Source organism: Octopus bimaculoides, chromosome 9 (genome assembly GCF_001194135.2).
Source record: "Octopus bimaculoides isolate UCB-OBI-ISO-001 chromosome 9, ASM119413v2, whole genome shotgun sequence".
Taxonomy (NCBI): Eukaryota; Metazoa; Mollusca; class Cephalopoda; order Octopoda; family Octopodidae; genus Octopus; species Octopus bimaculoides.
In genome coordinates, this window is record NC_068989.1 from 69,125,054 (window position 1) to 69,138,815 (window position 13,762).

Sequence of the window (13,762 nt, forward strand, 5' to 3'; positions counted from 1 at the left end):
AACCTTGTCAACAAATCAGCCAAAAATACTATAAATTATTTTGTCCCATTTCAATCTCTTCTAGACTTTCACAATAAAGCCATTCTCACCTCTCCCTAGCAACTGCCTTCGACGCAGGTGAGTATTTCATGTCTGTAAGGGACATCACTTCACACAGACACACACAAACGCACACACACACTCACACATGCTGAACATGCAAATGAAATAATGATTCCAGAATGAAGGGAGAGTTTAAGATTGCGACAAGAATATATAGAACAAAAGAAACAGATTTTGACATTATTATTAATTTTTTTTTTTTTTTTTTTTTTTTTTTTTTTTTTTTTCATTAGACTTATTTCTTATCTAGATTCTCTAGTACAGTTTGAAATGATTCTAGCTGCTTCTGCAAAGACAAACAAAAACCACGAGATGCTGGCAGAAGAGGAAACTCTGGAGTTGCACACTGTTCTCTGTTGGACAATACAGAAAGAGCAGCAGAGTTAGAAATCTCAGATGAAATATCAGCTTTTGGAAGGTGCAATAATACAGGCTGGGAGGAGGCAGGTTGGCAGTTTGGTACTGTAGCAGTCGTCTGTAGCTGTGTTGAATTGTTGCATAAACAGTCATTAGCCTGTGATTCTGCGGCTGCTACTTTGTCAGAGAGGTCGAGCCATTGTGTTAATCGTTTAATCATTCTAAAAAACAGTTGAAATAATAAGACATTAAATACACCAAAAAAAGAAAATAGATTACAGAAATATTTTCATGTAATTTTCTTGTGAAAAACAAAATATTTTAAAAGAGTTTAGCAGTAGTTGTCTGTTATAGTTATTTAACCCTTTTGTAATCATATTTCTGTGAAGTGCCTTATGTTTTACTTTGAATTTGAAGGATTACAAAAATACTAAGGTTTTTCTTTATTAATTTTGTATTTGGGACATCACTTATAAAGGTTCTTCCATAAAATGATGGAAAGTTTTAATTCAAATATAACCATTTATTTGAATCAAATAATGGAAAGTCTTAATTTAAATCAGACAATTGTGTATTGAAACCAGAGGAAAAATTTCAGGTGGACGCAAGCCTGGGCAAAGGTTTTTGAAGAAGACTGGCAGTTGTCCATACATGCAAGTTGTGTCGCCACACCACCAATGTTTGTCCAAGGGAAAGGCTGCTGACTTGAGATGACACAACTTAGCACCAATGTTGATGCAAGTGTTGCTGTCCTAACACACAGAGCTAGAACAGAGGCAACAAGGCATGTTGCCTGACACCACCCAGCATTGGTAGCTTTTTTTATTGATGTTGTAAGAAATATAAAATTGACTTGGACAAGATTTGAAGCCAGAATCCAGAGTTTGGCAACCTTGAAGCATTTAATCCAACACTAATGACTGCCAATAGGGTTTAATTAAATCAAATACACTAGTATATTGGATCATATGTTTTTTTTGCAGACTAGGTATGGCTGTGTAGCTGAAAATCTTTTTCAACCATGTGGTCTCAGGTTCAGTCCCATTGCAGAGCGTCTTCAGGAAGTGTCTTCTACAGCCCTGGGCTGACCAAAGCCTTGAGAATGGATTTAGTAGACAGAAACTGAAAGAAACCTTTCACACTCCCCTCAGACACTTATACATATGCATGTGCATACCTTAGTCATGACAGCATGAGATGGTTGCAAACAAACATCATCATACAATGTTGTTCATTTTCAGTCTTCCATGAAAAACATGTCTGGCAATGGTGAAATATCAACTTGCTTGGAAACATTTGAGAGTTGGCAACATGTAGGACGTCCAGCCATAGAAAAATCTACTTTGATGAATTCCATTCAGCCCACGCAACTATGGAAAACTGGAGGTTAAATGATGAAAATGAGACAGACATAGGACATCTAGTGTGTATCTGAGATCAACTGTCAAGTAGTGACCACTTTGTTTTCATTACAGGTGAACCAGATTAAAATTTAAAGAACATTACAAAAGTGAGTTGGTTCAAATCCCCATCATCCTCTTTTAATGTCCGCTTTCCATACTGGTATGAGTTGAACAGTTTGACCAGAGCTGGCAAGCCAGAGAGCTGCACCAGGTCCCAGTCTGATTTGGCATAATTTCTACAGCTGGATGCCCTTCCTAATGCCAACCACTTTGCAGTATGTACTAGGTGCTTTTAATGTGGCACCAGCACAGGGCTCTTGCAGGCCAATCCTCTTCATCATGGGGAGTAGCCTTAACATTTCTGCCACTGAGGACACGTCTTCTTGAGTAATGGAGAATGGGTTTGCTAAATATTGCAAGCAAGTTACTGCAGCTAAGACTCAAGATAACAATTAATTATACAGACCTTTGCTTGAAGACAATCTAACCATGACCATCTTGTCTGTCTTTGTCATACATAGCTATCTATACTACATTATTGTATGTTATCCTTGCTTTTGCAATTTGAGAGATTTGGTTGGTATTTCTAGCAAACTGAGTGGTCACAAGGAGATGCTCTCATTAACCCTGATTTTCTAAGGCCAGCCAGACTTCCTGTGATCAACCCTCACCTGTTCCCAAGTAAGGTAATATTTCCCCATGGCCAGACATGTTTTCACAGAAGACTGAAAATGAATAACACTGCTTGGATGACTGACAATCATTTTACAACAATCACGTCATATCAAGACACAAACACACAACACACACCCACATATGAGCTTTTTTCTGTTTTCCCTCTCACTAAGAAAGCCTTAGTCTTGTAACACACTTGCCCAAGGAGCTACACAGTGGGACTGAACCTGAAACCATATTTCTCAACCACAACACCTAATTATAAACAATTACAAAATAAATCATGAAATACCAAATCTATTGAATTAGATAAAACCAATCCAATCCTCAGAAATGATAAATAATAGAGTATACAGGTGATTAAATCAATTCCAATACCTTACTGGTACCATGCAGAACAAAGAAAATATTACCCCCAAACTGCATATCATTGAGTATTTGATCCATTTTACAAAGGAGTAGCTTACCTTGGACCATTGACCCGCAAATGATCACGAACTTCATGGATAAACACATTTGGTGGGTTGTTAACCATATTGCTCATTGACTGAAGATGAAAATAAAATAGATCACAAATTAATAAAGACATTAAAAATATTTTTTTAAATTTAACTTTGGAATCCAAAGTTCTGTAAAATTAATCTTACTATAGAGTTTAAGGGCTCAAACCTTACTATAGTTATTGTGTTCATCTTCTATTTGTAAATCACTACTGATTTCTACAGCTGGATGCCCTTCCTAATGCCAACCACTTTGCAGTACGTACAAGGTGCTTTTAATGTGGCACTCGCACAAGTACCAGTATTTAGCAACAGGAAAGACAGTTATACATTGCATATGTCTTCTGAGTTGTTTCAAGAATATATAGAAGGTTTTTGTAATCATCATTAACAAAATAAAATAATGCTGTAGCATCAAACATACATATCTTACTTGTGAATTTATAGCACCACGAACTGAAACCAACCATGCTCAGCAATCACAAATACCTTACGTGAAGATTGTCAATACTGAGTTTCCAATAGCAGATACCATATACATGAAGACGGATATCAATTCAAAATCCGAACCGATTTGTAGTAATCTACATTATCAGCTGCTCACTCAACCATTTACATTACCCTATGAAGGGACGATGGTGTTACAACATCATGAGTTCATCGCAATCAATAATAGAGTGAACGAACAAACCAACCTAGGCGCCTTTTCAGCATGAGCTCTTCGAGGAAATCAATCTGACAACGATGATGGTTTTTGAAGTTTAACACAATATAAAGCATGAAAACAGAGGGTTCAGCAAAGGTAAACATGGTCAAATACATCCAACTTGTGAATGCACAAGTCTGTCGCTTTCATTGGCCATGCAGCAGGATGATATGAATGAGCGCTAAGTAGAGGTAAATTTTTGTGGCTATAAAAGTCTCCAACCAGAGACAAGCTGATCCTAAAGAGAACAGAATGCAGCGTGCACCAAACTGATATAAACATCTATCTCATCTTTGCCCTGGCCTGTGAAGATGGTACAAAGGTACTTAAATTTTCAAATACAATGGCAAACCTTTCAGAATGCAAGATGCCAATGAATATAAGCTTTGACTTGACTGCACTGGTTTTTCATGCCAACATGCACTGCATACAAACTGAGGAATTCAACAGCAGGCTGGAAATCCATATAAATATTGCCATTATTGCAAGATTGACAGCATAATTGAAATCCTTTGAGTGAAATTTGGTCTCAATGAGACATCTGAAACATCCTGCATAGAACATTCCACTCCAGTTGATGACAAAGTTGAAAAGCAAGAACAGCAAACCTTTACTCATGTAGAGCTGTAGTTTGCTCTAATTAGATTCAGTAGCTACACAGGTAATAACCCATTTGCTATCATGATATCCAGAGGATTCACCACTAATTAGATTGACTATTTTCTTACTCAAGCTCACTGCACCAGCTTATTTTATAATAATAGTTTGTCCTATGTCTAAAGGAAAGTGGCCTAGTGGTCAGAGGGTTGCACTCACAGATGCAAAAGAGTTCCAGCAATAATTGGGGAGTTAAGTGGTGTCCTCCTCAGTGGGGAATGTTGTAAGCTCAGTCACATATATACCATAGAAAATAGGTTAAGCTCTAACCTTATGTATTATAGAGCTCAAGTCTGAGTCTATAGTTTGATCAGGAGGCAGAAACTGTACCTATAGCCTTTGCAAATTTCCCAGAGACCAGTGCAGTCAATATGATCGATGCTTTTGAACAACTTATAAAGTCAACTGCAGGGAAAACATGGCCAGGCATTCTGGGAAGAGAAAGTTGTGCACTATGGTCAGTAAATGGGGGGGAATGTTGTAGGTCAAACATTATGATGTTAATCATCAAAAGAAGCCTGTGTTTAAATGAGACTCACTTGCACAACTTTCACTATAGCCATTTCATTATACATCCGACTGTTCTCTACTCCCTGCTGAGTCCCACGCTGTTTCTCATAACCAGCTTCATTGTAGTAAGGTTCAGCCACTAAAATTAAACCTACAAGTACAAAAAAATTAAATTAAATTTAAAAAACAGGAAATCAGGAAAATAATTTTGTACGGCAATTACAGCTGCTTCAAGAAGAAAGTTTTATGAAAATCAATCATTATATCACTGATGCTTATGTTTTTTTGTTTTTTTTTCCGAAAGTATAATCCAAAACATAAGTGAAACTGGTTAACCAATGTTTTCTATAACTGGATGCTCTTCCAAATGCCAACATCAAATATATTTACATTATTTTCATCTTTATTTCAATTCAGTTACAACAGCATGGTAACAAACATGGAAGTTTCATTTTAATTATTGTTACTATTCTTTTCCTTTTTTTTTTTTTTTTGATTGTTAAGCCCTTATTCATTCAACAGCCTTTTTCTCTACAAAGATTTAGACCAGCAGGAACTCTCACACAGGAATTAACCAAAACTAAGATTCAGAATCAAATACATACCTTGTATTGAAACAAGTACTTGAAGTAAATTAGACTCCTGCGTCCATACTTCATTACCCTGTTAACAACAAGAAACAATCATGTATAATATAATACATATATAATAGTTTGCTGTCCAAAAGGTATATATATCAATTACTACTCTACAATTGTACAAAAAAAATTTCAAAATATATAAAAAGGTATTTCTACTGTAACACTTCTAATTCAGATACGAGACTGGTAATTTTGAAGGGCAGGGCTAGTTGATGTCATTGTCTTCAATAGTAGACTGGTATTTTAATTTATTGACTGAGACTTCAAGAATTGATATTTTCAGGTTTCACTTTAACTTTGATATTACTAACATTCTGCTGAGGCCTATTATAAATAAGTAAATACAAGAACAGTTCTGCAAATAACTATGCAAAGATTGTTTATTTTCTTTAGGTACAGGCATGGCCTTGTAGTTAAGAAGTTCTGCAACCACCTGGTTTTGAATTCAATCCAACAATGTGGTACCCTGGGCAACTGTCATCTACTTTAGCCCCACATCAAAGTATTGTGAGTGAATTTGGTAGACAGAAACTGTAGAGAAACCAGCTGACAATATGTGCATGTGTACATATGTATCATTACTTAACAGCCAGCGGTGGTTTGTTTATGCCCACTGTAACCTAGCAGTTTGGCAAAAAGAACCTGACAGAATAAGTACCAAACTTAAAAGTAAGTACTAGGGTTGATTTGTTCAACTATACCCTTCAACATGATACCCCAGCAAAGCCACAGTCTATTGGCTGAAACAAGTAAATGAGTAAAAAGGTAATAAATATTTAAATTAAAAATATGAGAATAACACATGAAGACTACATCTACTGTTAAATTATCAATAGGCTTTACAACCTGTTGATCAAAGCCGACAAATGACCAATGTTTCTTAAAAGAAACAATATTTTAATAATTTCAATGTCTCCAAGCAGAACCAAATGATATATATTAGCCCTTTTGTTACCATATTTCTGTTGAGATGCTTTGTGTTTCTTTCAATTAATTTTAAATATAACGAAGAATTTAGTAAAATAATTAAGCTAATGTTTGGAACATAAATTGTGACTAAGGTTTGGTGGAAGATTTTAATTGAGAACTTTTGAAAACAAGACAGTTGTACTAGAGAGCCAGAGACAGTTTCAAGTGGGTTGGTATCAAAAGGGTCTAAGGAAATTTTATTGGAAATCTCATGATCCAGTGCCATTAGAAATAACTGTGTGCACATTCAGCTATGGCTTCAAATTCAGTCTCTATGGCACCTCCAGCAAGTTTCTTGTAATATAGCCCCAGTTCCATCAAAACCTTGGGAATGGATTTGGTAGATGGAAACTAAAAGAAGCTCATTGTATATGTTTATGTGTCTATCATCATCATCATTTAACATTCGATGTTCATGCTAGTATGGGTTGGATGGTGTGACCAGAGCTGGTAAGCTAGGGGTTTGCACCAGACTCCAGTCTGATTTGGCATGGTTTCTATGGCTGGATGTCCGCCTAGTGTATATACATATATTCGTGAGTATATGTATGTTTGTGTTACTTTGTCTTGACATCACATGGTAGTAAATGAGTGTCACAGTCATACAAGCATTATTCATTTCTAATATTCTGTGAAAACACATCTGGCTATGGGGAAATATCACCTTGCTTGGAAACATGTGAGGATTGGTGACAGAAAGGGCATCCAGTTGTTGAAAATCTGCCTCAGTAAACACCATCTAACCCATGCAAGTATAGAAAAGTAGAAGTTAAAACAATGATGATGAAATTAAATTAAATGTATTTGAAAATATTATATTTCGGAATGGTCATTTTGCCAATAAAATACCTTCATTACATTTGTTGATAGTAAAATGCATTTAAGTAACTTACCTTGCCAGACCAAGTACCCAATAAGCTTACACAGACTTTACCATCTTCATAAAGATTAGGGTTGAGTCGATCAGCACAGTAGGACAAATAATGGAACCTGGGTGGTGATGCAGGGTAATCATTTGGCAACTGGACATCGAAAATAAATAGACCATCTTCATAGGGAGTATTTGAAGGCCCAACTATCATCACTGAGAATAAGTCCTGAGAATAAAGAATAAAAAAAATATATTCAAACTCAGGATAAGAATTACAGACTTTTATTCAAACTGGCAAAGTTGTTGCAGTGTCAGATAAAATGTTTCACTGTGATAGTTTTGTTTCTTTGCAGTCTTGAGTTCAAATTCCACCAAGGTAAACTTTGCCTTTCATCCTTTCAAGATCAATATAAAAGTACCAATCTAAGATTATAAACTGGTGGAACTGTAAAGATACTGGATCAGATGCCTTGTGGTGTTTGTTCCAGTTCTTTGTGTTAGAGTTAAAATCCCACAACTTTCTTCAGTGGTAGACTTAATGAGTGACCTGATTTAACACCATGGCCTGGCATCTTGGTTGCTTTTAACAAAATTCATGCTACTCCAGACTGATGATGAGCAATGACTCTGAAACCAGTCTCTGAATGCTGGTTTTGCTGGGTGGAGGTGCTTGTCTCCACTTTGGAAACATAAGGACACAGGAAATGTGTCAAGTCCAACAGGAAACAGTGTTTCCTAGGGCTAAATAGCAGTAGCATTCTTCCCTTTCATGGGACTGTCACATTAAGTTGACAACATACCATCACTTTATCGTGCTGCTACTGCATAAATCTCTCTGAAAGATTTAGAAATGTATTATTTCTATTTTCAAAAATCAGTGAATGTATTTCAAAGGTGGATAGGCATCGACAGCCAGCAAGGCCATGCCTTTTTTGTCTACGACACGTTGTCTCCAGTTTGTTACCTGCGGTAAGGGAGTTCGTTTCCTGTTCTGTTTATTGTAAATTTATGTTATTTTGAAGTGAAATACTTTAATTGAAATCAAACTGTTGTCCTTTGAAAAACAGTAATTTTCGCTCTGCAGGGTGGAAAAATTTCTGTTAATTTTATTGTGAACTGTGATTTTTACGAATATATTGTCTGAAAATCTTCTTGTCATTTCTGACAAGTGTGAAGCAACGAAGTAATAGAGACCAAACCAGCTGTCAATTATGCTGCAGCAACAGGAAGGGGTTTGAATAATGATGTTTTGCAAGTGAAAGAAGTGAAGTTCAATGAAAAGAGATTGAAAAAGTCTAATGAACTCATAGTTAAAGAAGGAAACAGCCTGAGGCTGACCCCGCCAAAAGAAGCAATAGAGGAAACAGCTAAAAAAAAACTGTAGTGTATAGAATGCTGTCAAATTCAAGTAAAAGGGTGGAAATAGCAACCGTTGAAGCAATGGAAGAATGTCTTAAGGACATTAAACACCTAATGACATTCTACACCAGAGTCAAGAAGTATGGCACAGTGGAGGTAGGGTTTGCAACCGAACAGGACACAATAAAGCGCTCCATGGTGCCATTGAGGTCAGAAGAGTGGGCACTACAGCCAACCTACTGTGGCAAACGTGCAGCCAGAGTTAGGATTGGCAGAGTGCCCCCAGAAATCGATGAAGCGTGGCTGGTGTCAGCCATCCTCTTCAACACGGAGGAGGAGACCAATGTGCTGAAGGTCATGAGGACAACAGAGGTAAACTGGTTTGGATACAGCCTCGAGGTGATGGTCCAAATCAGTTTACCAGACCTGCATAAAATTGCAGATGAAATTATGCTGCCAGAGGATGTTGAACTAAGAGTGGTAGTGGAGGGAAGACCTCCCATCTGCTACCACTGTGGAGTACGGGGACACATGAAAGCAAGGTGCCCCCAGAAACAAGAAGTAGAACAAGAGCAGCAGGAGGAGGAGGTGGAACAAGGAGTGGTAGTACAAAGCCAAGTAAGTGAAGAGATGGAAAATGTAGAAGGAAAATACTCAGTTGGAAAAAGAAAAAAGAGATGAAAATGCATATTCACCACCAAAAAGCCTGCAAAAAAAAAAAAAAAAAAAAAAAAAAAAAAAAAAAAAAAAAGAAGAGAGAAAAGGCAACATAGAGGTGATACGAATTGAAAGAACAGAAATAACACAAAAGAAAATTACAGAAGAAAAAACAAGTATGCGGAAAGGAAAGGAAGCAACAATAAAGAGTAAGAGAGAGACAGAGATGGTTGCGACACAAAAACCAGGAACATTAGGAGAGAATAGAGATGGGAAACAGGAAGGAGTACCGAAAGGAAAAAATGTGAGGATGATGATAGTATAAAAAGAGTGTAGAAATAGAGAAACGGATCACTAAATTGAAAAATGTAATCAGAGTAAAATTATTGGGGAATGAGGATACTGAAGACAACAAGGCAGTTTTGAGTGAGTGAGTGAGTGAGATAGTGAGTGAGAGAGAGAGAGAGAGAGAGAGATTAAAAGAATTAGTTGGTGAACAAATTGTAATAACGGAGTTGCTGGTTCAATGCAACAAACTACCACCAGTGGTACCATTTGACGACATAATAGAGTACATAGTAAATTGAAAGTAAGTGAAATTTGTAAAACTTAAAATAATGCTTAAAAAAAAAAAAACGTTGTAAAGAAGAATAATGAACTGTTCGTGAATAATGTGTTACATAAACAGTTAAATAACACTACCTGTGTGGGGTGTGCAGGTAAGACATTTCATTTTTCATTATATCATTATATTCATAATTCCATTCAATCTATGTTTTTTGTACCCCACTGTATTGTGTTGTTTGTCTTTGCTTGTCCCTTCTTTGTAAGAGCCAATGTGCTTGTAATAAAGAATAAAGCTAGCAAGCCATGCTACTCCAGACTGATGACGAGCAATGACTCTGAAACCAGTCTCTGGATGCTGGCTTTGCTGCGAGGAGGTGCTTGTCTCCACTTTGAAAACATAAGGGCACAGGAAATGTGTCAAGTCCAACAGGAAATGGTGTTTCCTAGGGCTAAATAACAGTAGCATTCTTCCCTTTCATGGGACTGTCATATTAAGTTGACAACATACTATCAAAATCCAGTCTGTTGAATGTATTTGGGGCAGGTTTTCAGTTTTGAAGATATCTCCCCCACCTCCTTCCCTCCTGTCAATCACAAAAACCCTGTAATAGGTCATGGGTACTAAGAGTACAACAAATTAGAATCTAATTAAACTATATTATAGAAAAGAAATTTTAACAATGATATTCCTTTTTTTCAGTCAATTTACTTTGAACTAAGCAGTTATAACACTTATAAGGTACAAATCCTCTGTTTGAACTTGGGGAATTAAGTTGACTGAAACGATTGACTTCAAATCAAGATTACAAAAATGACTCAAGGGAAATAACCACAACACAATTGAGTAAGAGTTTACAGCTTACATTACAGCATATATATTGCTCTTAAGAATATATTATAAGTATTATTATTACAATAATATTCCTTCAGGCGTCGATAAATTAAGTACCAGTGGGACATTGGGGTAGATGACCAGTCCTCTCCCCACAAATTTCAGATATTGTGCCGTTAGTACAAAGGATTATTACAATAATATATGGTATTGCTATTATTACAATAGAAGAAGATGAAACAAACAAGAAACCTGGAGAATATCTATTTTCCAAAGATTTAGCAAAGATCCAAACAACTCACAAAAATGATTATACATTTATATATAAATAACAAAAGTAGTGAAAAAAAAAAATGAAAGCAGGAAAAATCAATACATACCATTCTCTCTTCAAATTCTTTAACAAAAATACCATCAGGAAGACTAGTTTTTAATAACTTTGACTAAAAAGAAAAAGAAAATAAAAATAGAATTTCCAAACAAAAGGATGAATTATGTTCAAGTGGGTACTCAGGCAATACATATTCAATTTATTGCTCATATGTGTGTTCCATATTCACCTTATCCACTCTTAATGGTAAAGAGGGATGAAAATGAATGACTAGGAGCTGTTAATGTGTTAAGATTCTTTGTAATATGTAACTACATTAATACCAATACCAAATTACTAACTCCTTAACCATTTAGCATTTAAACAAACCATATCTGGCATAAATATTGTTTTATATTTAAACTGGCTAGATCTGATGTATCACATTTCCTTTACAATGACATTCAAAGCATATACAATCACATCATTGAAATCTTGAAATCACAAGATGATTAATTCAAAACAATGTGAATAAAAAAGCATTGTGTTTGACAGAGTAATGTGAATGCTAAAAGGTTAATAAAATGTATATCAAAATTAACAATTATTATTTTGAAATTTGATTTAGTTTTATGACAAGATAATTAAAAACTCAAAAAATTCTAGAGACTTCAACCTTGAGTTCTTCAGAAGCTCCTATCATAAGAATTACAGCTCCCAACATAGACAAATTACAAACTAACCTCTCGCTTAAGAGACATGAAGAAAGATCTTTGGCTGCTGAGGTGAGTATGATTACAGAAATGATGACAACTTAGAGATCCCTCAACGATTTGGAAGCCTAAAAGAAGTAAAAGTAAAATAAAGTTAGTAAAAAAAAAAAAACGTCCTCCTTCTCATTATTAATGCTTTAACAAAACTGTTCCATGCCTGCATGGGTCAAACACAACGTAGCTGAGGCAGGTTTCCCGACAGCTGAAAATGCTCTTCTTGTTACCAATCCTCACCTGTTTGTTTCCATGTATGATAATATTTCTTATAATCCTCTGAATGATAAACAGCTCCAATGGCTGGACATGTTTTCATGGAAGATTGCAAATAAATGACATCAGCTGTATAATGGTGACTTTTGTTCACATTTAGCACACTCATGTCAAGAAGTACGTGCTCATGCGCACACACATACTGATGCATGCATACACACATACTCACATATAAGCCAGTTTTTCCCCAGTTTCCATATGCAAAATTTCACTCACAAGAAACTAGTCAACTTGTGGTTATAATAGGATACAGGCCAAGTGTCCATGCAGTTCTGGGGAAAACATCCTAACTACAACAGTAAGTTTGTACCTACAAAGACATTTCTGTTAAATACAAAGATTCTGTTCTTACAGAAAGAAAAACTCCAAAATCTAGCAGCATTTTGGAAATTTCAAGTAAAAATAAAATTTTTAAAAAAGAGAGCTGAAGCTATTTTAACATTAAAAAAGGATGAGTTGTCAAGTTACTGGACAACTGACCACATAGTTGGAGGTTCAAATCTCACAATAGTTATTGTATGTAAAAAAAAAACAAAAAAACACATGACTGTTTGCTCCAGTTGAAAGAGTGATAAAATGGGTTCTACTCACTTCATATGCAATATATGTACATTGGGTCATCCCTTGAATAATGCAGTTTTTTAATTGCATGAACTAAAAGTCAGAGGGGGATGGGATAAACTACCTGCATCAACTTGCTATAAAAGCAGGTAGTAATTTTACCATGTACTTATTCTTAGTGCAAGTTTTGAAAAGTGCAGTTCGATTTTAACAGTTTTTCAAAGCTATAATGGAAGTGACAAAGGAGCATATTCAGCATATTTTGCTGTATGAATTGAATAAAAGCAACAACACAATAGAAAGTGCATGGAATATCAATGCAATATATGGGGATCGGATAAGTGTAAGCCAGTGTCAACGGTGGTTCCAGAAATTCTAAACTGGAAACTACAGCTTAGAAGACGAGCCACATCCTGGAAGATCTGTAGAGCTTGACAAGAATGTCCTACAAACCCTCGTGGAACAAAATTCCATCATAACTGTTGAGCAACGAACAGAGAAGCTTGGATTTGATCATTCAATCAGTCAGTCAAGTCAGAGCTTAAAGAAAAAAGACCATCTTTGGTTTCAAGACAAAAGGTGTTCTTCCATCAGGATAATATTTGGATATAAACAGCGAGAATGACATTCCAAAGGCTGGAGCAGTTTGAATGGGAAATGATGCCCCACCCACCATATTCACCGGACATTGCCCCATCTGATTATCAGTTATTCTGCAGTTTTCAAAATCATTTAGACAGAAAAAAATTAGTTCTGTAGAAGAGGTTAGAACAGTACTAGAGGAGTATTTTTCATCACGGACAAGTGAATTTTGGAAAAGGGGCCTTACAAGTCTACCAGATAGATGGTAGAGCATTGTAGAAAATGAAGCTGAGTATATTTTAGATTAAAAAAGAAATTTGTTTATCTTAATTTTGAAAAATAAAAGAAGTATAAGAAAACTGCATTATTTACAGGACGACCCAATATATATATATATGTGTATATATATATATGTGTGTATATATATATAACAGTTGAGGGAACCCGTGGAAGAGGTAGG

General features: G+C 35.8%; 1 protein-coding gene across 3 annotated transcripts in view; it reads right to left on the minus strand.

Annotated features, from left to right (window-relative positions):
• Positions 1 to 6: 6 nt before the first annotated feature.
• LOC106868036 ((E3-independent) E2 ubiquitin-conjugating enzyme UBE2O) overlaps positions 7 to 13,762 on the minus strand; it is a 109,269-nt gene continuing 95,513 nt past the window's right edge. For all 3 annotated transcript variants that reach the window (XM_014913136.2, XM_014913135.2, XM_014913137.2), the window contains 7 exons: positions 11,860 to 11,957; positions 11,187 to 11,249; positions 7,414 to 7,617; positions 5,516 to 5,573; positions 4,940 to 5,061; positions 3,005 to 3,084; positions 7 to 680 (listed from right to left, as the gene is read on the minus strand). In XM_014913136.2, the coding sequence (XP_014768622.1) occupies positions 338 to 680; positions 3,005 to 3,084; positions 4,940 to 5,061; positions 5,516 to 5,573; positions 7,414 to 7,617; positions 11,187 to 11,249; positions 11,860 to 11,957 (968 nt within the window). In that variant the 3' untranslated portion in view covers positions 7 to 337. The remainder of the gene's footprint in view (positions 681 to 3,004; positions 3,085 to 4,939; positions 5,062 to 5,515; positions 5,574 to 7,413; positions 7,618 to 11,186; positions 11,250 to 11,859; positions 11,958 to 13,762) is intronic.